Raw genomic sequence first — 25,840 nt, 5'->3', positions numbered from 1 at the left:
ATTATGATGCATAATTACAGCACCGAATCCCAGAGGAGTATTAAAGTAGGCTTCCTGGATGCAGGGCAGGACCAAAGAGCAGGAGAAGTTCAAACCATCTCTTCCGTTGATCATAAAGGGCAAGGGTCGCATCCACGTCTCTCTGCCCGTCTTTCTAAGTACAAATCTGACCAGTCACCTTAACGGTTTTGAATTTCCTAATTACTCAATCTAGGCTGAATTTTGACCGACCTCCTTAGTCGTCTTCTATTTTACCGTTTCATGACGTCTCTTGAAAGTCAAACCTGCACAAAAAAATAGGGCTATATAATTATATTAATTCTACGATATTTATCGATTTTTTTTTTCCACCCTCGGAAGGTATCGATTTTTCATCCACGAGTATCAATACGTTAAACCATAGGGGTCCATAGGCTTATCCTGTCTTTTTAACATGTCTGGTTTGTGACGGCGGAGCAGCAAGACTTTCAACTTGTGCTTAAAGTGCAAATTATAAACTACACACCAGTTTTTAAATTGTGTTAATATTCCAAGTAAAACCGGAGTTATGCTAAAATAAGTAAACCATATTTTTCCGAATGTCAGAGAAATGTCAAAAACCGGCTTTTCCGGTTATGTGACAGGAAATGAGCTTCCAAACGTAAAAAACGAAACGCAACATTAGATTCTTTTGTAAAATAAATAACGATGGGCTGTATTTTGTTGCTAAGAAACGAAGTAAAGTTGCGCAACTAAGCGTGAAAGAGAAGCGGAATGGAGCAGCAGCAAAAGCAGTCAGATCGCGAAAATAATGCTAAGTTTGGATATCGGAGCGATCGGTGGCATCCACTTCATAATGTTCTTAGCTTAGTGGTTTCTGTTCTGTATATAAAGGATTACCTGAAGAATGAACACGCAGCATCCAGTGGCGCTCTGTTTTGAGCTGGAAAACGAAGAGGGGAAACCAGCAGCCGCAGTCTAGTAAGGCTTGCCATGATGACGATGGCGGATCGATCATTCTTATTAGCAACTGACAAAGAGTATCAGAGACTGAGAATACGATGAGATACTGGGAGTTTGAGAGGCAGCTACTCAGAGATCCAAGCAGGGGAATGGCGGCGCTGCGCAGCTGCAAGGAGTCGATTAATACGGGGTGAGGCAGAGCCACTCCTCCAGCAGCTAGTAGTAAACAGCTTACAGCCACGGAGAAGCATGTGTGCCGCTAAACAGTAACATTTAGCTTTCTTTGTTGGAACCGTTTTAAGATGTGCTGTAGGATTTTCTCACATTTGGGATGTTCTCTGCTTCTCTCGTGCTCCCTGTCTCCCGCACTTTTTTCAGTCGTTAAGATGTGGTAATGTGATTTTCCAAGCCATCTTTAAATGCACCACAAGCGTAAATATGCTGGTGCCGCAACAATCACATAATCCATGAGACTGCCATGCAGTAGGTCTTCAGTCAGAGGCTTATTTAGAGTTGTAGAGACACTGACTGCTACTGTATATGCTTCTTTCTCACAGCGTCAGCATCCACAACAAGTTTTTAAAGATACTTGGATACTATGAGTTACCAACATTTATTTTCCCTCTGGGATAAAGTGTTTTTGAATTGAACTGTACATACTTTTACAGAATCAGATCATGGAGAATAAAAAAAAAAGTCTCACGGTGGTTTTCCAGTCCTGTACCAAACCCACCAGTCTGGCTTTTGACAGATCTTAATATGACTCGGCACATTGTTGTCTGGTGTGATGTGAGGATCTATAAAGATAACACAGATGCTGTGGCACCAGCGAGGAGATGAAAGGCGCAGTGTCTCTCACATATGTATGAGCGCTGGCTCCGAGTGTACGATCGGAGGGCCAGATTACCATGAACGTCTCCACAAGCTGTCCTAATATGTTTGATCTGCTCTGATTTTCATTCTTCAGGTCGGGTTTTACATTTCTTCCATCTGTTGGTTTCTGATTGTTCAGCTGGAAAACGAATGACATCCTCAGCATCTACTTCCACTGTGCACCTCCGGTCTCCAGCTGTTTGCATTGAGCTGTCATCAGCTTTAATGAAGACCGACCCTCCTCCCCCAATCTTAATCTTATCATGAATGATTGTAGAACAGCTTATTAAATTGAAGGACTGTAATTAATCAGAACTTGTTGTGAAATGCGTTAAAATCAAACCCCAGTCTTCTAATGTTGCTTCACAAGAGCCGTTTCTTTCTTTTTTTTATTCATTTCTTTTTCCTTCCTCTCTAAAATAGTCGAAGTCTGTCAAGTCTCAGAGTAGGTTGGCTTTTTCCTCACAGAGACATGCCCGGCTTCTGCTCTCCGGGGATTTGCAGTGGATAAATAAATAACTAAGCTGGCACCCCACGCTCTGGATCGCCTCTGTTTTGGCAGCCGGCGCACACGGCGTTTTCTGTCAGGTGTAAACACGTCTGTCAGTCGGTGCAGTCTGGGGGCCCCGGCCGCTTGGCATTCATGGCACCGCCAACGCTCCCTGCCCTTCCACCTGACCTTGGCTGGCCTCGGCATGACTGAGTACACTTAGCGCTACCTTCCACGTTTGCGGGACTTTTTAGGAAGCAGGGCCGCCTTAAGTGGCTGCTAGGAAGCCAACCGCAGGCTGAAGAAGGGACATCTTCACCGCCGATGTGGTAGACTGGTAATGACCATGTGGTAGAGCTAGCCAGGCCAGCCCTGAAAACGCATTGCCTCATCCTCTCATCAGCTCACCTCGCTATCATTCCCGTCATCTTTTCCACTGCGAGGAAACTCGGTCATCATACACGAGGATCTGAGCTGGTGATCCAAATAAAGCAGGGGAGGGATGAGGTCAGTTTGATAAGAAGTCTCATGGCTTCCAAGCAGCTTTCCATGTGTGACGCCGCCGCGTATGCAAAAAGACGCCGCTGCTGCTGCTCTGGCGTCGGACTGTGCGGTATTCCAGGGGCACGCTGTCTCTTTCCGCTCCATATCCACTACCTCACCTCTGGGAACTGTCAGTTTTTCATCAGTCAGTTACGAAGCGTTCACACCGTCTCCCCAGCTCGCTCACCAACTCCCCTCCCTCCGTGGAGGAGCGCTTTCCTGTAGCTGTCTTCCTTCTCTCCCACACTACCGCAGCAGTTTCGCTGCTTGACAGTTTTATCCCTGACACACAAGAAACCACCATTTTACTGACTCTCAATTAAGGCGCTACAGTGCCTCGCAAAAAAGTATCTATACCTCTTGAACTTTTTCAAATTCACAATACTTTGTAGAGTCACGTTTCATTGCAAATGCAGCTGCAAGTGTTTCGGCGGTATAGCTCTACCACTTTGCACATATAGAGACTGACAGTTTTTGCTCATATTGCTGTAGATTGGATGGAGAGTGTAAAGTTGCTATAGAATGTTGCCCGTATTTAGGTCTGGACTTTTACTAGGCCATTCTAGTAAATGAATATGCTTTTATTTAAAGTATTCCTGGCGGTAAGCTTGACGTCATTGTCCTGCTGGAAGGTGAACTTTCCCAGTCTCAAGTCTCTAGTTGTTTCTAACAGGTTTTAGATGCCTTTTTATTCATGGAGCAGTTCAGATTTTAGGCTTTTATTTACTTTTAGATTAACATTAAATAAAGCCAATCAAAATTGGCTTTGGTTTCCCATCAGTGCAGCGTTATTGGCGGAGGATGTGACCTATTTCTGAGGACACAATGCTTCATATCAGTAACAAGAGACTTGACTTGGACATGGGAGAAATAACTTGTCAACATCTTTGATGTGTAGCTAGTTTTCCACCACACAACGTTTTTGGATGTTTGCCAGAAAGTTGAGTTTTGGTCTAACCTTTTCTTTGTTTGTTGTGTCCTCTGTGTTTTGGGAGGTTGGCACTTGTACGTTTTCCATTTTTAGCTGGACTGAGCTGTGCCTATTGAGATGTTGGGATTTTATTTTATGGCCTAAACTTGAAAATGATCCACAAATATGTTCGTGATCTGTGTTGCGTTTCTTCGTCTTCACTAATTCTCTCTAACAAACCTCGGAGGCTTTCACAGAACTGCAGCATTCAGACTTTATGCAACACCCCACTTGGACTCTGACATTGGCTGATTTCTGAGTGTAATTGATTGGCCTGGTTGGATTTTGTTTAGGACTATCGAAGTAAAAGTGTCTGAGCAGAAAATGCACTTCGCCATATTGTAACATTGTAACCCAACTCTGCTGGTCGTCTTGTTTTTAAATATTCTCTGCTAATCCATCACCGTAGGGTGATGAGGGGGTATCTCCCGCCTGAAAAAGCCCCAATGGGCTGCCCCCAAACTGGATGTCATCAATATGCATTGTGTGAAATGATGACCTGCTGTAACTTGGTTACAATCCTCTGCAAAGCAGCAGAAATCCTTCTCAATCTCACGGTCTAAAGCCTAATAGCCTAATGAAGGTCTTAACAAACAATTATTTTCTTTCCTAGAGTCCTCAAGACAGCCAAGGCGAACCCTCCCTTCCCTCAACCATTTCTTTTTGACAAACTACTCTGGCTCGGTATTCAACGGTAAAAAGCCGTTCTCATCTTTGTGCTCCTTTTTTCTTCTTTATCTCCTATTCAGAGACTCGCCTCGCAAAGAAAAGTAATTTCACTCCCTCTGTCCCTGAGAGAATCAACACGGTGAAGTTGCTCTGAATGTCGGCAGCTACATACTTTGTTTTTTTTTTTCCTTTCTTGGCTCTATTTCAGACCCATAACCTGGGGGTAAACATGCAATTAAAATAACAGCAGCTTGCTTTCTCCTCCACTCTTCCACTCTCCTCTCCTTTAGCCATGAGCACAAGTCATGTGCAGTGTGCTGACTGGCTTCTTCTAATTGCCTTTTCTAATAATTGGTAAAGAAAAAAATAACATTCAAACAGCAAACAAACGTGTTCCCACCTAATTTGCCTCCTATCGTTGTTTCTTTCCCCCTTTGCTAATATTATTTATCTTCCTCTAATAAGCTGATTTCTCTTTTACAGACCCCATTCATTACTGTTTTGGGGAGATTTTAACAAATGATTTGCCTTTTGCAATTCTTAATTTTCTTCTCTGTGGTTTTAGTATCTGATGGAGAAGATTTTATAAAGTTACCATCACAAATGTTGTTGCTTTTACTGCAGTTTTTTACTGCAGACAAACAGAAATTTGAGCAATTTTTTTTATATAGAGATGCACGATATATCAGCACTAGCATCGGTATTAGTTATTTTTTTTAACATGTTGGTATTAGTCCGATAAAAATTGGCTGATATTATCTGATATTTATTTGCTGTTTGTTTCAGGAAGGGGAGGGGAAGAGGTTGGTCATGTGACCGTGATGCTGCAAAGGATTGTGGGTTGCTCAACTGAAGCAGAGAAGCGGTGGTAAAGTCAGCAGTGTCAACAGGATTGTGAAATATGTATAACGTGCAATATCGGTTATGTACAATTATAGAAATATTAATATCGGATATCGGTATAGGCCCAAATTTTTCCATCGGTACATCCCTAGTTGTTTCATTACAAAATAATTTTCCTAGGCATGCAGGATATTAGATTTTTGGCCGATATAAGATATGCCGATATAGTAAACCTCATTTAGCCGATGACTGATACCAATAGCAATATTCTTTTCTTGTACCTACTTCCTGAAACTTTCTGGCTTTAAATACTGTATTATCTTTGTCAATTTAGCTTGCTGCCAAATACAAATGTTAAAAAGGAGGCTGAAAATTATGTAACACTTTCAACTCGTATTATGTTTAGTGTCAAATTTATTCATGACATCTGTTCTCTCTAAGACAATGACAACATTCAAACAGTGCAAGTTTGACATTGTGCTGTGCTGCAGGCACCATTGTCACTGGTTAGTCATATCTTTTTAAGTTATTTTGACAGAATGGCCGAAGTCCGATAGAAAATTTTAAAGCTAATATCAGCCGATCATCCTTAACTAAACCATTTAATTTTCCTTCCACTTCACACTTATAGACGACTTTTTGATTGTGTATCATAAATAACACAATAAAATAGAGCTTGTGGTTGTAACTTTTAACGGGGTGTGAATAGTTTGGAGGCCCAGTATAGGAGTGACTGCCGTAATCCACCTCAATGGCCTCCATCCCTCCTGATCCTCTTCCTATTCTATTTTTTTCCCACTTTCGGCTGGCTGTCTTGTTTCCCTTCCCCGCCGAGGAATGAAAAGAAAATATAGGTCAGCTTTTATGGGAGCAATTTGACACATGACACAAGCCATGCGCATCACTTGCTCAAGTCCTGCTTTCGTCTGCTCGCTTTTATTTGTCTATAATAGAAGCTCCACAGTTATTCACACAGTTTTATTACAGCTCTATAAGTAGCTGGCGGAGGCTTGCCGAGTCACAGGGGGGCGTGGAGACCCGAGTAATATTTTCAGAGCCCCCTGGTGTCTGTCTGCGCGAGGTTGATAGTATGAGCCGCCTGGCTTAACTCCACAGGCCTGCCCAGCTGGCCCTGCTGCGTCTCCACACACCCAGCTCTGTTTCTTCTCATGCCAGGTGGGGGCTTGACTCTCTATCACAAAGCCACCAGGACACCGAGCTGAATACCTGTTAGCTAAAACCAATTAGGACTCAGAGTCAGCTGTTTATAACTAGCAGAGTTCCCGTCTGGATTTGATTGTCGGGTCAAGTCGACCAGCAGCTTCACAGAGAAATAGCCGGCGGCGCTAAAAAGCCTCCGCAGGGGTTTGTGGCTTTGTCGGAAGTGCCTGCGTTCGGTGTGTGTGTGTGTGCTGCTGGATTTGATGTCACGGCGGACTGCTGTCTGTCGGGTTTCATCTCCCCCTGCCTCTGCGCCGTAAAGCCCAGAGTCAGCTCAGGCATTACCATAGACTGACCTTTGCCGCTGCGCTCCCCGCCACACCGTTTTCTGACATTCAGGGGCGCTGTGGGGCAGCAGGAGGGCATGGGGGGGCAGTCTGCTGCATGTATGGGGTTTGTTTGTTTTTTTTCTGCCTGGAATGTGTTGATGTGTGTGTGTGTACTTGTCAATATGAACGTAGAATTTTATCACGATATTTTGAGGTGCCTATTGTGATTACAATGAAGATTGTGATTTTTTTTTTAAAAAAGGCAGATTTATTAATTTTTTATTTGTAACTGTGTGGCTGTGACTCCATTTCACAACATTCATAGACCACAAACATAAATGCAGTTCTTGAAAATATTCCCATTCGGGGAGGGCATTTATCATGTTTATTATTTATAATGATAAGATTCTCACGATAATGGTTCTGATTCATCATTGTCACGATAATGTCCAATTAATGTTTAAAAACCAAACAAACTGTCCATATTGTCGGGATTTTTTTTTTTTTGCATTTTCTCAACTGTTTTCTTTTTTCAATCAAAGTGTCAATAAATAGCAATACATCTAAAAAAATAGTGACTAAAATCAGTAAATATGTTCAGTTTAATGATAAAAAATCTCACTTCTTTATGTGGCTGGTGTTTTGAATTAGCACATTATAAAGAGGAATGTTTTTAAGAGCAGTATTTGTGTTTGTGGGGTTGTAATTGCTGTGACACACAGACAGTTACAATGCAATATTAAAATATCATAATTAGAGTTGAGTATTGCTCACCCCTAACTCCCATTAGAAATAGATTTCCTCAGGATGCCACTTAATTAAAAAGAGTGATTAATATCACTAAGCTGCACAGAGTTGCTGCATTTAATCATATTTTTTAATTTACTGTTTGTGGATGCTGTCGTGGAACAAACAATAGCGGAAATAGCAAAAAATTAAATTTGTGACCATACTGTTAGAAATATTTTGAGACATTAAATCAAATTTTCACGATAAATGATAAACGATACGATAAACACGTCTTTTTCCTCGGATTGTCAGTAGGGACGTTACCATTTTGTATTCCATCTCCGCATCATTTCTGCTGTGTGACACTGTTTTTTTTTGTTGTTGTTTTGTTTGTTTCTCTTTTCGCTTCTGGAAGCTTTGAAAAACAGACTCTGATCCGTCTGATACTCCGCTCTCCTCCACCCCTGAATCTGCCTGTTGTCAGAGAGATTGCTGTTATCTTTGTGCGAAATCTTGGCAAACTGATAAACGAGTGCTGGAAATCCTGCCTGCTGACATCAAGGCTCCGTGTACCTAAAAACCCTTCCAAGGCCGGAGGGGGGAAAAAAGAATAACATATCAGGCCAATTAGAGGTAATGCATGGTGACACGCCGTATCGAGGGCAGGGATCGCCGCCATATGGCCGTCCAGGCTGGAGCGGCGGAGGATCAGGGGAACGGAGAAGGTGACGCAGCACCTCCAAGGCTCCCAGATCCGTCTGAAGACAGCAGCTCCGCCACCCACTGCTAACCACCCACCATTTTCTCCCTGCCTCCCCTTTGCCACTGTGCCCCTGCTGCACCCCGAGGTGCAACGCCCTCAGGTATCTGTGTACTACTGACAGCTTCATTAAGCCTTGTTTTTCTTCTCTCACTGGGAGGATTTAAATGAGCTGTCATCCTGACCTTTTTGAGCTCCTGTTTTGTTTTTTTTTCTTTTAGAGCCACCCGTCTTTCAGTCTTGCCACCTTTCTCTCCGGCTTTGTCACTCTTTCCTCCTCTTGTCTATCCTCCCTGCGGGTGGGAAGACACTTTTAAGCCATCACCCTGCGGCAGGCAGGCATGCCAAGGTTGTTTTGTTGGTAATTGCCTCTCTCATAGAAGCTTTTTGTCTGCGCACACTTGCCGCTCTCCTCTGATGCCACACAGCTAACGGGGAGGGCACGGACTCTGTAGACTTAATTTGCTCCCTGACTGTTCTCCCGGTGCTGATTAAGCAAGCATCTGTTGTGTTTGGAATACAGCGGCAAGCCAAGTGGAGCATGGCTAACTATTCCCCTTCCTTCTCGTACCGAGTTATTGTACGACGTGGCTGACATTTATAGGAGCTGCAGCTGTCCTTCTTTATTTTCCTGACGTTAACTCCACTGCTTTTATGTCCCTAAAACAAAGGTCTCTTTTAGTTCTGGAGACCCACCAGGTCTTTCAGAAATATTCTCTCAAGCAAATGCAAACGTTTCTAAAAGTGAAATCTAAACACATAGAATCTGCCCTTTACAGGATCCCACTGTCTCTGTGCTTTTTGCCAGACACTTCCTTACCATTAATGATCTCATATTGACACATCACCCACCCCTATGTTTCAGGTTGTTGGAACAGAAGCATTCGCCATAGGCCTAGTCCACACGTAGCTGGATATGGGAAAACAAATTCATTTTAATGCGTGTTGGCCTTTCATCCACATAAAATCTCTTTGTCGTATCACTAAAAACAGTGGAGACATAAGAAAACTCCGTATTTGTGTTGGCGTGTACATAAGAAAACTGATTTTTACGGTCTTGCGCATTTCAGTCTGAAACAAATAATGCGCCAATATATCAACATATACTGTATGTTTTAACACAATTCCCAATAGACATGGTGTTTTTAGTAACTTTAGATTCTAATACACTATTTAAAAGTATCTGTCCACACATTTGAGCGTCGTGTTTAATTACTAACAGGAAGTTTGGTTGTTCTGAAGCAATCTGATTGGCTGACATGTTTTAGCGTTGTGCTACCCTGCCCCCTACTTGCAGTATTTTTAAAACAACGTGGAGGAAATATGTGTTTGAATGCAGACCTGGCTACTTGTGGATGAGTCTCAAGCTTTTTGCAGCTTTTAACAAGTTTTCTTCCAGTGTTGCTCTGCATTAAGCTCCATTCATCTTTTCAGCAGCTTCCTTTTTGAACAAAGGTATCGCCATTTCATGATGCTGCCACCCACAATGTTTTATGATGGAGATAGTTTAGGGTTTGTATGGAGGCTTGAAATTCTCATAAATGCTTGAATTTCAAAGTAGGTGTTTTTTAGGTTTCAGTCTAAATTTGGAAAGCTTTATTTGTAGTTGAAACTAGATATTTGAAGATAATAAAGACATACACATTTTCTTCTCACTGTCTGAAGTGAAATCAGACCAAGTTTCTCGTGTTTTAAGTCAGTTAGAATTTCCAAAATTATTTGTATTTGCGAGAATATTTATTAGAGATTTTTTTGTAACTCTCCTTGACCATTGAGCTATGAGAAAGACTTTCAAAAATATAAGTTGGTTATATGTTAACTTATTTTTTATTTTGTCCCTGGTGTACAGTATAGAATACTATCACAGTAAGGAATTATATCACATGATAATGAATTGAGACTTTTTTTTAGTTCACTTGTATTGTTTGGGTGGTACTAGAAAGAAAATTTGCCTTCAAAATGCTTAGAAAATTCTTGAATTTTGCTGTGGGAAACATGTACTAAACCTGAATATAGTGTTAAGTTTTCCAAACACTTGCACTGTTTTAAACATCGCCTAAAATGTCCAGTTAATTGATTAGATCACCTCTGAATGAAACGGGCTCCAGCAGAATTTATTGAGGGGTGTCAAAGTTGAGGAGGCTGATCATAAAAGCGTAGAAACCAAATAAAATCCACTGAAGTCTGTTGAAAATGTGGAAACTTCGCAGGACGGTCTACCTGAATGAATGATTTCTCCTGCTGTGGTCTGAGGCAGGTGCAGAGGTAGAGTGCAGGTAGCTGGGGTCTGACTAGCTTACATGCAGGGCGAGTCGAAGGAGAAGGCGGGGAGACTGGGTCGATTTAAAACAGCCAGTCCCTCAGGCCCAGTCTGCCCGTTTCACTTCAGCCGTTTGATGTTTAATTGAAGTTGTTATTGGCTTCAAATGTCACCTTACCTGATGCTGCAGGTGTGAATCAGTTTCTAATTGAAAGCTAACTATGTCCTCCCCGGCCCCATGCCTCCAGGGAGCAGCTCCAGACTTCTATTAGCCCAGACCCAGGCTCTGTATCGCCACGCACCATGTGCTGCCTCGCAGTTATGTCTGACCTCTCCCCCCCTCTCTCTCCCTCTCTCTGTGCAGTGTGAGGAGAAGTGTGTGTCCCATGTTGCATTAGTGTCTGTGTGAAATGCTGGCCTGTCTGCCAGGGCCAGGTGACCTCCCCCTCCAGCTTCTCCCTCACACGCAGATGAACACTGGACTGCAGAAATGTAAGTACTGATCTCAGGACACACACAAAATCACAATCACAATGCAAGCAGATGAAATTCCACATCTCCAGCTCTCTTTTTTTTCACCCGCGGGGGAATATTTTTGTTCTCAAGTGCAAATCTGTCTTCAAGGGAAATTAGGATGAACTGCGCCATTAATTTGCTGATGAACTAGCTCCCCGCCCCTCTCCCTCGTCCCCCGCGAAGACGTGTCTGTCACAACAGCGCGGCCCCGCGTGCTTTCCCAGAACGCAGCCGTCGCGGCGGAGTGTTAAACATAGCCATCTCGCCTAATTTTCACCATCAGGAAGAGTCGGTTACTGTCAGACTTGCAGACAGATTGCGGCTGAGTGGTTTTGCCCCGCTGATCTTGTAATGCGAATGAATTTAAGATGCAATCTGCTGCCCTGGTTTAACAGCAGACTTGTCAGTGCCTGCCAGCTGAATTAAATGTGTTTGAGTTTTACTACCCGACTGCTGACAAACTAGAGACTTTTGAGCATTACTAGCCAGCAGTGCAAATGGAGAAGTTGAGGTCACTAAGAGCGGAGGCTGACCTCTAGGGAGTGGTGAGTGCATAATCAAAACAAATGTGTTGAAGTTTTATTTTGAACTGCTTGCAAAAAAATACTGCTTTTATTGTTTAATTTCTGTATTATAATAGTGTATTAGTGCCATGCTAAGGAAATATTAATGTACAATTACAAGAATAAAATTGTACGAGAATAAAGTCACAATAATATGAGAACAAAGTCATAACATAACTGTATTCTTGTGATATTTCAACTTTATTCTCGTATTATTACTTTATTCTTGTGCAACTTTGTGTTTGAAATATTATGACTTTATTATTATTTCAGGTTTATTTTTGGGATATTATGACTCTATTCTCGTAAAACTGACTATTTTCTTGAAATGTTATCACTTTATTCTCTTATTTCGACTTTATTTTCATATGAATTTATTCTTGTAGTATTATTATTTTATTTTTGTGCAACTTTATGTGATGTTATGACTTTATTCTCATTACTTTGACTTTATTCTTCAACTTTATTTTTGCAATATTATAACTCTAATCTTGTAATACTGTGACGTTTTTCTTGAAATATCAATTTATTCAAATTTTTTTGGCTTCATTTTTGCATAACTTTATTCTCGTAATATTATGACTTTACTCTCTTTTATTTATTTTTTCATAGTATGGCCTTATACGCCGTCATTATATATAAATATATATTTCATCAAAGAACCGTCTGATCATATCACAATAAAACCGGGCTTTGATTACGATCCTTTACGTTTTCCAGTTTCACCTCATCACAGTCTCCTTTTCTTCCTGTTATCATGGGAGTTTCTCTGAGTGGAAGCTCAGTCCCAGCCTGACCCATTTCTGTTCCATTCCAGCATTTTTTTTTTTTTGAAATGCTCCTGCTCATCAAGACTGTAATTTCAGAATCACAGTAATCAGCCAACCCCCAGGAGATCAGCGAGCATGAGGGAGTCTGCTAAGTGGCAGCGTCTGTTGCCTCTCTCAGGCAGCCCTGTGACACGGCGCAGCCATCAGCCCAGACTGTTTCTCTGCTCTTTCCTCATTTCTGACACACCAAGACACATCTGAGCACAACTGGAGTTCATTTTGTTTTTTCTTGCCCAACTCTGTAATGCATTTACGTGATGGAGTGAGAGACGCGAGTAGCGCGGCGATTCCAAGAAGTGTAATTTCGCTCCATTTTTCCGTCGCTTTTACTTTTCTAATGCTCTCTCCTTCTCATCTGTTCTTCAAACAGACACTGCTACTTGAAAAGACATGGATCCTGTTTCATTCGCTCTTAATTGTTTTATCAAAGAGCCAAAGAAAAATTCTGTTCACTCAGAGTTATAGTGCAGTGTCGGACCCAGCACCTGTAGCTCTGTGTTAGCATCTTCATTCTCAGTCCACACCACTCAGTCTCTCCTTGGTACAGATGTATCACACCTCTGCAATGTAACCATTACAAACAATTCCAGGGGTGAAGTTTTCAATCCCCCAGGTTTTCAAAACCATTGTAGCGTTGACCTAACGCTAACCTTTTGGCCAATGGTAACTCTGGATTAGATCAATCAGTCGATCAATTTTATCTATAAAATACCCTTCATACTAAAAGCAGCTCAAAGTGCTGTACAGATCAATAAAAACAAACAATTACCCACCCCTACACGGTAAAACACACAACTGCATGGAAAATGCACAGACTAAGCAGAAATTATTCAATTCTGGAAATGCATTTAAAAAGTCGAGTTTTGATCCTGCTGTTAAAGACAGCAACATTTTCTGCAGGTTCTCTGGCAGACCGTTCCACAAACGGGGTCCATAATACTGGAAAGAAGCCTCACCATAAGGGTGTGTTCTGACTCTGGGACCTGTTAGTAGTCCGGTGCCAGAGGACCTCAGGGTTTGCAAGGGCTCATAAGGTAATATCAGCTCTGCAAGATAAGATGTTGCAAGACCATTAAGACATTTAAAAACCAGTAAAAAAGTCTTAAAATCAATCCTGAGACATACTGGGAGCCAATGCAATGATTTTAAAACAGGTGTGATGTGAACCTGCCTTCTGGTCTTGGTTAGCACTTGAGCAGCAGAGTTTTGTAACAGCTGAAGGCTGTGCAGGTTTTTTAAATTTTTTTAGGGGGACCAGAAAGCAGGGCATTACAATAGTCTACATGGCTGGAAATAAAAGCATGCATCAGAGTCTCAGTATTAGTGAGGGAGAGAATAGACCGAACTCTGGCTTCTTTTTTTTGGTTAAAATCCTATTATTGTTTTGTTTTGTTTTCTCCCCTCCAGGGGGTCTTTTTGTGGGCTCTAATGTCCCTTTATGAAAGTAAGCTGACAGGAGAGGGGGGAAAACATGCGGTAAATTTTGCCGGGCCCGGGAATCAAACCCGCGACGGCCACGTCGAGGACTCGAGGCCTCCAAACGTTGGTTGCGCTAACAATTTGTTTAATATGCAGAATAAAAGCGAGCTCAGAGTCAAGATGAACGCCCAGGCTTCTGACTTGTTTTGAAGGTTTAAAAGATGCAGTTTGTAATTTTTGAATAATAATGTCCTTCTGATCTTCTGGTTCAATGATTAAAACTTCTCTTTTGTCCTGGTTGAGCAGGAGAAAGTTCTTTGCCATCCAGGTCTTTATGTCTGAAATGTAATTAAAAAGTGCAGTGATTGGCTGGGGGTCGTCCTGAGACAATGAGATGTATGGCTGAGTGTCATCACCATAACAGAAGCTGATTCTATGGTTCCTGATGACTCCACCAAACGGCAACATGTACAAATTAAAAAGTAGAGGACCTAAACTAGAGCCTTGAGGGACGCCATAGTTAACATCATGGATCTGTGAGGAACAGGTGCTGTAGGGACCATTAGGAGATATGTAGGGATTCACCTGTCAGTTGGGGGGTCTGTTGATTAGAAGTGTCTTACAGACCAGAGATCTGGCCATAATGGAAAAGTCACAAGAGGAAAGCGGTTGTTTAAAATTATAAACAAAATTCCTGTTAAAGTTTGCCACAATCCATGCAGGGGACACAGTCAATGTGGACGAAGGTACTCTGTGTAGAGGTTCAGCTGTTTTTGGTTGACACACAGAACCAGCACTACACATCACCCTGTGACACGGTAATGGAAGTATCATTCTTTGGGAAGGCTTTTCTACCACAACGACAGGAAAACTGGTCAGAGGGAAATAGTTAAATACTGGGCAATCCTGGATAAAAAACCTGCTATGAACTGGAGAACACATTAGACTGGGAGATTCATATTCCAGTAAGACTGTGATTCCTACTGGAACTGATTAGATGAAAGCATTCTTTGGGTGAATGGCCCAGTCAAGATTTTTAAGACTCAAAGGCAAATTGAGTTTGATTGGAGGTCACCAGGTGCTGTCGACACTTGAAATATGTAATTTGCTGACATTATATATATTTAAAAAATTGGCTGAGGCCTGAAGTTGAGGTACTTGTTTGAGAGATTCCTTCAGAGAAGGCAAATAACTAGGTAGTGAGACGAGACATGATTCTCTTACAGAAGGGAACATTGATTCATAAACATGTAGGCATAAAAGATTGCAGGGTTTAACAACGAGCTCTTTGCTCAGACTTCTCATCTCTTACTTGCAGAGGAAAATGTGTGAACCAAAACTGCCAGCAGGTTTTAAAACAGACTGAATCAGCAAATGAATCTTGTTGTTGAACCCTTCACTCTAAGTGCTCCGAGTTGCTCGGCCGACCAGCCGGCCTCTTCTGCTGCGACTGAATCTGGGGATGTGAGAGTCGTTTAAAGTTACGAGCTTGCAGGTTGCTGTCAGAGACGAGGCCAGAGCAACTGCTCTATTCATCATCAGGGAGTGACTGTTAACAGATGATGGCTGTAAAGTGTAAAGGCTGTCGGAGGAGTATATCAAGTGAAGAAAACAGCCCATTTTCCTCTCAGGAAGACTCAAGAGCCTTGAAGTGGCTCTTGTTCCTCGGTTCTTATAGACAGAACAAATGGAACGCAGCTGCGCCGCTTCTTAGGCTCTACTGATCTACAAACTATTTTTTCCCTTCTTGTTTATTTATAAAGGTTATATTGCTCTATTGGTATCAGCTTCCTCAAAAGTGCAAAACGTAGGCAGGAAGAGGGTTCATGTGAAATGCCCCCTCCTCCTCTACCCACAAACAAAAAAATACCACTTGTCTAATTTGACACAGAGCCTTCAGTTCTAATTTCCTGCTCATGTGTGAAAACTGCAATTTCCAGCAGCACGAGCCCCCGCTTCCCCGCTGCTTAAACCTTTCTCAATAAAAACAGTAGTTTGAATAAAAGAAACCCTAATTAGTGCCTGCTGACTGTGCACTTGTGTTCCAATCAGCTCTCTAGCAGTGGGATAATTAGCGCTTGGTCAGAGTGGGCCCGTTTTCCCCCCGTTTCCTCCTTGGCAACGTACTTAGCTGGAGATCTGAGAGATAACATGCTCCATGCCACTAGCAGTCACCAATATGTTTCCCCCGTATTCCTCATTAACCTTCCCTTCATGCGCGTAGCTTTCAAATAATCGGGGTTTTAGGTCATTGCTAATAAGCTACATTTGTTTGGTAGAGGATAAATTGGTAGACAGGAATTTTTGCTGATCTAAGCAGCAAGAGATCCATTTTAGTCACAGTTCAAGGCTGACTTTTGCAATGATTTGTCCACTGTTGCATATTTTAAGGCAGTAACATGTCAAGTCACTAGCATGATCCTTTTCCACTGTAATTCACTTTATCAGTCTTTTGTTTCCATCTTATTTGTACTGAATAGGGATTTAATGACATACACACAATTAACATCATACACAATGCTTTCACAGGAATCCCACCTCAGGATTTTAGCAAAATTTCAGGGGAAAACCAAGAATCATTACTTTGTGTTTCACACATGGAAAAGAGGTTTCGTGAGATTATCACGAGAAATCAGTAGTCTCTTTTTCTCTCTTTATTCCATGATGTAAACCAATTAGTTGACGTTTTTGTATTTTGCACATGCTTTTATCCAAATTGACTTAACGAGGATATAACAATCCAGATTTTGTCAAACAAGACTGACAGTCGGGTTCTGTTAAAGGTGACAGGGGTGATGGTGTAGAAAAAGAGTGCAAGCATATAGGGAAGAGCAGTGTGGGCAGTCGGGAAGTACTGGGTAGGTACTAGGCTAAGATAAGAGATGCTCTCTGAAGAGCTCAGGGCTTCAAGACTATTACTTTAGACAGCGGTGCTCAGTAGGTCATTCCACCATCATGGAATAAAGCAGGAAATAGAAACTGAACTGTCTTGAGCATAGTGTAGGACTTCAAATCCACGCCTTGATGTTTGGTGTCCTGCAACTTTTTTGAGATGTCCCAGGTCCAACACACCTGAATTAACTCGTCAGTGCAGTCAAGTTTTCCAGAGTCCTGCTAATCACCTCATTATTAGCCTCAGGTGTGTTGAAGCAGAGACGCATCCAATAGCTGGAGGACGCCAGACCTCCAACCCTGAATTTGAAGAGCCTCGGTGTGGGCACTACTAGCCGACAATCTCTTGACGATTGGAGTGACCAAGTCATGGTGTGAGCTTTAGCGAGAGGATGCAAGTATTTTGTAGTAACTTGAATTTAAGTCAGACTGCTAAGGGTAGCCAGTGAAGCTCCCACTGTAGTCATGGGAGATGACTGCACCAGGAGCTGCGTGACATGTTGGGTTCAGTCCTGATTGATATTTCTTATGTTTAACTATGCAGAGATGCAAGATTGAGCAACAAAGGCAACATGACCTTTATAGGTCAGCTGGTCAATGATCAGCCACACAGGTTTTTAGCTGCCTTTACTGGAGCAAAAGATGGGGATTCATTTTGGATTACGATTCTGTGGCTGTAAAGACAAGCAGTATAGAAAGAGAGGTTTAGTTGGAGGTTAAGGGTTTTAATCCATACGAGAGAGATGGTCTGAGATTCTTAATAAGACCTTGTGGTACTCAGGTGGGAATGACAAATAAAGCTGCGTATCATCAGCGTAGCAGCAGTATCAGAAGCCGTGTGACCGGATGATTTGACCCAATATTGTGGTGACTTAAAACAAATAAATCTTAATTATGAAATGCTCAAGATGTTTTGTGACTTGCGTCAGATCATGGCGCTCTCTTCCTTCTCACTCCCATCCCTTTCTTCTGCAAGACACGAGGCGGCGGGAGGTTTTCACACCATGCGGCCCTTTTGTCAGAATCCCCGACTGTGGTTACATTTTCCAGTAAAATCAGCGCTGTATTTATTCAGTCTGTTCCTGTCACAACGAGACATCATTTCCAGCAAGATCATTAATCATTCCTTGTGTTTGACAGGCAAAACCTATCCTCAGCATGTCTGTGTGCTTGTGTGGAAGTGTTCATTTCTCTCTGTTTGCTTAGCCTGGCATTTATTCAGTGACAGACAGACACTGGGGCTCACCGATGGCGGGTGTCAGGCTCCAGCTCCTTGGCCCGGACCCCTGCATTAATGAGGGTGCCATCAGTGGGCTGAACACTTTGTTTCAGTGGAGCCTTTCCCTCCGAGTGCATGTCTTTGTGCCGCCCCATGCCAGCCCCCACACATCACTACCCATTGTTTCCTGCTCACAAATAAAGCAGGAATTAATCAGCTGATTGGCACGACTACTGGCTCTGCTTGGTCCGTGCCCCTCACTTCAGTCGCTTTAGCTCTGAGCCTCATCCCACGAGGTTAGTCCGACTGCTGGGAGACTCAGCCGAAGCCCTCAGTCACAGGAAACTGCAGACTTCCAGCAGAATCTCACATACTTGATTTATTCCTATTTCTGCACCAAAGTCAGGTGACTAGTTAGCCATGTAGACATTGATTTTGCCTGAGCTAATTGTACCTCCTCCCCTGGTCAGAGGGGAAAAAAATTAAATGCAGTTGTGTCACAGGTGTAGTTCATACTTTTATTATGTATGTCATTCTTGTAACTGCTTTGAAATTTTCTTTTGAAATGTGAACTATGGACATTCCGCGTTGGGAATGTCTATGTTGCTGAAACAGCTGTGAAAAGGCTCAATGATGGGCGAATTTGTTTCTGCACAACTTTAACACAACAGTGGTCTTTTCCAGCGTCCCATCAGATTGTTTTCTGAAGCAAAAATTAAACCTCAGTGGTCCAAGACAACCAGCCTTGCCGACGATCGCTTTTCCTTGCGGATGTTACTTGTGCTTCAGACTTACAAGCGTAGCAGAAACTAGTATTTCAGAAATAACTTTTTTATGTATAAAAAAAGTGTAAACTCTCTGTGTTTCAAAGACCCAGGATCTGTGGAAGACAAACAGGCCCACAGCATCACAAGTCCTCCATCTACTGAACACTTTTCCACATATTCAGCTGTTGTGTCACCTGAAGTGTGGCTGTTGTTGCCACAAAGCTCAGTTTTAGTTCTTCAAACCAGAAAAGTAGTTAAATTCCTAGTAGCAAACTCCACATCTCAATATTCATAAAATTGGGACAGGTAATCATGTTTTTTGGCTTTCCTCACCATCAATCAGTCAACACCGTATGTTGATGATTACTCTCTAATGGTTGTTCTGGAAACCTGATGACCCCAAGTTGCCACTCTGTGGTGCAGCTCCCTACCATTCTCTGTATGCAGGGGGCAAAATATATGGACCCATTAAACAAGCTGGAATATTGAAAAGTCTATTAATTTCATGAACTTTCACTAAGTGAAACACATTTTTAGATTAATTGCACACAAACTGGTGTTCCCCACCTGTTTCTGTTTACAGTAATGAGAACATGACCTTTAAAATTAGAATATTACATCAGATCAATAAAAATATGTATAATACTGAAATGTGGGTTTAATGAAAAGTATGCATAATCCCAGTTTAAAGGTTATTTTAAAAGGTAGTTTTAATCTGACAAACGAACCTAGTCAGAGATCATATTATAGTTTATTGAATATGACTGTATGTGGGTCATCCTCCAGCCGGCCACTAACAAAATGAGTCAGTTTCCCACCACATGCATCATGTCATATATTTCTTCCTCAGAGACACAGAAAGTCATTAATTAGTAAACAGAATTTCCTAGAAAATGTCACCAACTTACAAAGTTTACGTAAGTTCAAAGTAAAAATAGAAGAAATGCTTCAGTCACAATAACTTTAAAAAAAAAAAAGGTTTGTAAAGTTACCAGTACTTGTACAATTATGGGATTGTCCCTTGTGGAAAAATATAATCAAATCAAAGAATGTAATATGCATCTATTTGACACCATCTAATAAGGTAGCCAACAAATGGCCTTCTGTGTATGTTAAAATTGGGCTGGTTGTGCATTTAAATCTGCTCAGATTTAAAACAACAACAAAAAAGAAAGCTAACAGATTAAATGGATCATTTTGACATGTAAACCAACTATTTTTGTGGCTGTTGTTGCCGTTTTTGAACAACCTCACACCCTCCCACATTCGCAAACAGGTAATCATGTTCACATTGTCACTCTGGCATTGTTAAATTTAGTCACAGTGCTTAGCAGGTGCAGCAGAAGTGTGTGAGTCGAGTCCTAGGAGGTGTTCCTGCACATCAGAGACGCTGCCTCTGTGTCTGATTAGTTGTCTGCTGTCATGGAGGGGCTGCTCTCTGCATCTCTCTTTCACTCTGTGTGTTCTTTTTTATTTCTCCCTGTAGCAGCCACAGGGGACCATTACTGCGTCTCTTCTTTGTTTGGTTTGTGATTCACCCACTACATGGCAGCCAGCCCTCAGCACTTATTCTTGGCCTGAATGTGTCAATTAGACCCCGGTAATAGCTTTTGACCTAAAAGCCACCAACAACTGTACTTTACTGGATTTCACTGGAATCCGAATACGTCAGCTTTGATATTTTCTGCTGAGAAGAGATAAACCTCGACTTCATCTATATCTGGTGATCAGGCCAATGGGAACTGCTGGTTTTGAGGAGAATACCATTATACAAGATTGCTTTCTAAAATCCAGGGAAAGCATTTGCCCTTGAAAATCTCTCTGTGTTTTAATTCAATTTCGGTACAAATATGTACAAATTTTGAACTATTTCCAAATCGTTGAAACGAGGGAATCAGGAAGCTCGTGGAAGAACATGCTCCAATCAGATGAGGCCAAATTTGAACTTTTATAGTAGAAATCTCCCTCTGCACATTGACCTGAACACACTATCCATATGAAGAAACGTGGTGGTAGAACCATCATGCAACAAGGAAGGACGGACAATTTGGCAGGGTTTCCTCGCGTCCTTAAAAAGTCTTAAATTTACACACACAAAAAAGAAAAGAATAGTTGGGCTTAAATACACTAAGCACTGCTCTTAAATGTTGTTGTGGCAGGACTATTTAATCTTATATATTCTCATATATGTTTTTTTTCTTGTGGGACTTTACTGTTAGTCAAAAGTTAGTCTCACGCAGACATCTTCATTGTGTCCTATAACTAGAGTGGTTGAGGCTACCGGTAGCTAGCTGCTAATACACTCCTGCTAGCTAGCTTCTTTGCGTCCATCATGGATAAGTACAAATTTATTGTCATTTGCCACTAGCTCGCTTTCTGTCTAGCTGAAAACAACATATCATCTTGTTTAAATGAGAGCGTTCATGACAGTAAAAGAGCAAAACCTCTCGGGATGTTTAAGTGTTGTCTAGAAGAAACGGTGACGAGGAGGAGAGTCGGAGGGGACGACTTTATGTCTTTTTAACAAGTTGTAATCTGTCAGAAGAACATTTTTATGTCTCGTTATGAAAAAGTTAGTTTCTTAAGATTTAAAACTTGTCTGGTTTAAATGAGAAACTAACAAGAAACTTTAGTTTTAACGAGTTTTGCATCTCCTTACAATGTGAACATTTCTCGTTGGGAGATTCTGCACTTAAATTTATTACCATAAGGCTAGGTACATTCAGGGGGAAAAAAACATTTAAGATTAGCAATATGAGGCTAAAGGCTGTAGATATGCACTGCCAAGAGCCACAAACAGACTCCAGACGTTTTTGCTATGCATGGTTGTAATGCATATTTATAGTTTTTTCTGTCTTAAATTTCATTCAAGGTGATATAAAAAATTCTTAAAAAGGTTTACATTTGACTTGCTGAAACCTGCAGATACCCTGGTTCATGTGATGCATCATTTACTATATTAACATCTGTGGTTATAACATGACAAAATGTGAAACAGATCAATAATTTCACCTAGATTGAATTGTCCGTTTCATTTTGCCTCCCTTGTTTTCTCTTCTTGCCTTCCTAACTCCGTCTATCCTGGTTCTCCTCCTCCAGGGGACACCGTACAAAGGATGAGATCCGCTCCGTTTCCAACCCCTGCAGAATTGGACGCATATGCTAAGAAGGTTGCCAACAACCCCCTTACCATCAAGATCTTTCCCAATAGTGTCAAAGTCCCCCAGCGCAACCACGTGCGCCGCACGGTCAACGGGCTGGACACGTCAGGCCAGCGCTACAGCCCTTACCCCCCCTCTCAGGCCAGTGCCAAGACGGGCCTCCTCGCCATCGTCAAGGCGCCCTCGGTCAAAGGCGTCCTGAAAGATTTCGACGGTAGCCGGGCTCGCTTGCACTCTGAAGTCAGTATGAACCCTCCCACTGGACCCTATCAAGTGGCTTCAACCAGCACTTTAAACCACCACCCACCTCTGCCCAGCCTGCCCCGGCCCCAGCACAGCTTGACCCACCAACAGCAGGACCTGCCTCAGACTTTACACCTACCCCTTTCTCAGCCGCAGGCTCACACTCAGAGTCTTAGACACCCTCCCCCTTTGGCCCTGCACCCTCAGGGGCCAAGCAGACTCCAGACTTTGACCCAGCACCCAGCCCTCGGCCACCCGCAGGGCCCCCCCGCAGTCATGCTTCAGCAACAGCTGCCGCCCGGCCCGCAGGCGAGCAGGAAGCTGCCGGATGGCGACGCGCCACCTAACGTTACCGTCTCTACCTCAACCATTCCACTCTCGATGGCCGCCGGGCTGCACCATGCCCGGCAGGCCGACCTGAGCACCATTGTGCATCAGCTCAACCAGTTCTGCCAAGCGCGGGCCCAGGGCCCGGGGGCCAGCTCCATGTGCGAAGGCCAGATCGCCAACCCCAGTCCCATCAGTCGCAACCTGCTCATCAGCGCGTGTTCCAGGGTCTCCATGCACAGTAACCCAGCCACGCCCGGCTTTCCCCCACCCAACTGCGTCATTGGCCCCCAAGAAAAAGCCACTGCTCCGATGGGAGCGCATCCCCCGCCCAGCGTGGCCGGTTTGAACCACTTACCTTCCATCCATGCTGACCCACAGCATCTGCAGCACCACGTTCACCCACCACCGAATCCGCTCCAACACACCGCCCAGCAGCAGCAGCAGAAGATGCGCTCCTGGAACCCTCATCAGCTGACCCACGTACCCCATATTCAGAACAGCATGACACACCTCTGCAAACAGCCTTCTAGGGACCCATCTTTCCAGTTCAAAGGCATGGGCTACCCCGGGGAAGTGCTAGGGGGTCAGCCGTACTCACTGAAGCCTCCGCTGGACCGGCCCACCCCCTCCCCACCTGTCAACAGCAACATGCCCGGCCCCATGGCCCACTACACCAACGGCCACTACTTCCAGTCCCACATCTGGAGCAGCAGCATCCTTCCCACGCCCAACAGTGACAGCTCGGGGTCTCAGGACGTAGCCATGCCATTCCACAACGCCGGCCCGGGAGGGTGTACCACGCTGGACTGTGGGCCCCCTGGGGGTCCCCATTACAGGCTCGCAACAAGCTCCACCGCGTCCTCCTCCGGCCAGACTAATCTGATGCAAACGGCAGATTACTTGGGTGGGGACTTCCAGACGCCCTACTTCCGCGATCAGAATCTCGGGTTGATGGGCAAGATGCACAGGCCCCCTCTGAACAGGGTAGGTCCAGAGGTCGGAGATGGCAGAACCGCCCTCATCCAGCACCCAGGGTACAGATAAGCTATGGCCTTGTCTCCACAACCATTATCAAGCCCCTTTGTTTAGTCTTAAGAAAGGAATCACAAGAATAAAACTCAACAGATAACCTAAAGGACATCAAGTATTAAAGAGGGTAAAATAATATATTTAACGCAGAACAATAGTTTTTTTTTTCTTCTTCTCCTTTTTGTTTTTGCGTTTCATCTTGCAAGTGATCAATTCCTTGATTTTTAGTTTTGCTTTTTTCCTGGCTCCACAGGTAGCTATTATTTCCTGAAATCTGTGTGTGTGTGTGTGTGTGTGTGTGTGTGTGTGTGTGTGTGTGTGTGTGTGTGTGTATACACACTCGCAATCCTCTCTGCTTCTTCCTTGACCATACATTGAATTTCTGTGCCTGGATTTGAACAGATTCCACGTTATCTCTACTTCAGATCCGTAACGTGACTTTTCTTATGCATGTAAGAAAGAAGTAAAAGTCATCGCTCACAGAAAAATGGTGACGTCAGCTGATATTTTCACTTTTCTTTGTGTGATTTTACAGAACAATATCAGGAATTTTTTTGGCTGCGACTGGTTTAGACTTCACTTTGGTGATGACGCCAAAATTAAGTACAATCACTTCCATGCAGAGAAAAGGAGATCGATGGGAAAGGGGCTACAATAATTAGTAGGTTACATGTCAGCAGAGGTTTTTTGTTCTTTTAATTTATTTGTATAATAGGACTATTACAGATAAACTCCTTTCAGTTGGTAAAAGAAGCATGTAATCAGGTTGTTTGTACATTATGAAGATAAAGCAGGAGCAAATATGACAAAAAAAAAGCCAATGCTCTGTTCTGCTTATAATGCTGCAGTGAATTCAGGTATTTAAAAAATAAGCCTTGTTGCTAGAGCCACATTTGGCAACAAGAGTCAGAAATACTAAGGGCAGAAAATAATGAAAACCGTTTCCCTCCTCTACCTTAAAATGGCCAAAGTCAGGTTGATGAAGACACCAGTATGAAATTGTGCCATCACATCTTTGTCTACTTTTTAGACTTTTTAGATTTTTTTTTTCTTTTGTTTTTGTAACAAAATGTATTACTTGAATGTCGAGGCTCTTCGTTTTGCAGGTATCGAAAGGGATTGTCGGCTTTGTGGACACTGAAGAAGTTTGTTTCAATGCGATGCAGAATCTAAAGCCAAGGCAGAGCTTTCTAAGCCCCCAACCGGGTTAGAAACCGAGTCACACGTGAGTTGCTACTGATGCTGATGTGAAGTCTGCTCTAATAGACCAAATTGATCACTTGCAAGATCGTTCGGAGGGTAAACGAAACCGGCGTTTCGGTTCGACGTGAAAAAACAGCAAATGCATTGTTTATTTTCTTGTACACTGGCTTACCTACTAGACTACTGTAACTTTTAATGATTGTGTGTGAATGTTGCCGGCGCAGTTAAAGTGAGCGTTGGCGTGTGTGCGCAAGTGTGTGTGTGTATAATACCACAATGACACCTATGTTTTGTTCACCTAACTCCCTAACAGCCCTTAAAAAGCCTTAAGTGTTTGGTCCTTGGACTTTCCTTTGACAATGAGCATGGTTTTAATAAAAAAAAACCCAAATAAAGAGAAGGAGGAGGGAAAGGACATACAGAAACAGCAATTTTATTTTTTTTTTGCCTTTTAATTTGAATGAAGTTTTTTTTTTCCATCGAGAGCAATTCCTTAGAGATTCCTTATGGTTGGAAAGCAAGAAAAAGGAGGAATATTTTGTAATTATATATTTTTAGCAATGTGTAGTTACTGAGCTGTAACTTTTTTTTCCAGTTTCAAAGCTTCAGTTTGCAGTTGTGACTATTTATGATACTTGATTTGCTTGTTATTTAAATTTTATTTTCCTCTTTTGTTTCTTGTACTATTGCTGTGAAATGGAAGAAGGTCCACGAGCCTTTCTTTTGTGTCATTCTGTACGACAGATAAGAGGCAAGAGCGTGAGAGTTGTGCTACTCTTTTTGTAATATTGTAATAATAAAATAAAGTTCTAATTTATGCTTTGAAATGTGTCAGAACTGTCATTTGAACAATTTAGAGGAGTCGGGCCTGATTTGACTCGTGTTTGGGATCGTTGTCCTGGTGTCAACAATCTGGAAATGCATACAAGTCTGGTTCTGGAATGGATAAGGTAGGTTAACACTAAGCTTCTGGAGTGACCCAGACCAAAACCCAATTATGGACTAATCTTAAAAGCCGGCTGCATGGCCGGCTTTTAATTGAACTATAACCTTCTCAAAAAGAATACTGATCAAATATGATGCCAGATGTACTTTGATG

The 25,840-nt window shown here is 42.6% G+C and overlaps 1 protein-coding gene across 2 annotated transcripts in view; it reads left to right on the top strand.

The window, feature by feature from the left end:
- The window catches only part of fam222ba (family with sequence similarity 222 member Ba), a 50,604-nt gene extending 25,036 nt beyond the window's left edge, over positions 1-25,568 (top strand). For both annotated transcript variants that reach the window (XM_028031548.1, XM_028031549.1), the window contains exons 2-3: positions 10,934-11,061; positions 21,875-25,568. In XM_028031548.1, coding sequence (XP_027887349.1) covers positions 10,980-11,061; positions 21,875-23,553 — 1,761 coding nt within the window. In that variant the 5' untranslated portion in view covers positions 10,934-10,979 and the 3' untranslated portion in view covers positions 23,554-25,568. The remainder of the gene's footprint in view (positions 1-10,933; positions 11,062-21,874) is intronic.
- Positions 25,569-25,840: the final 272 nt, after the last annotated feature.

The sequence above is a fragment of the Xiphophorus couchianus genome, chromosome 11 (genome assembly GCF_001444195.1).
Source record: "Xiphophorus couchianus chromosome 11, X_couchianus-1.0, whole genome shotgun sequence".
In the NCBI taxonomy this organism is placed as follows: domain Eukaryota; kingdom Metazoa; phylum Chordata; class Actinopteri; order Cyprinodontiformes; family Poeciliidae; genus Xiphophorus; species Xiphophorus couchianus.
The sequence above is the reverse complement of the archived record's forward strand: the minus strand, read 5'-3'. Positions and strand labels throughout refer to the sequence as shown.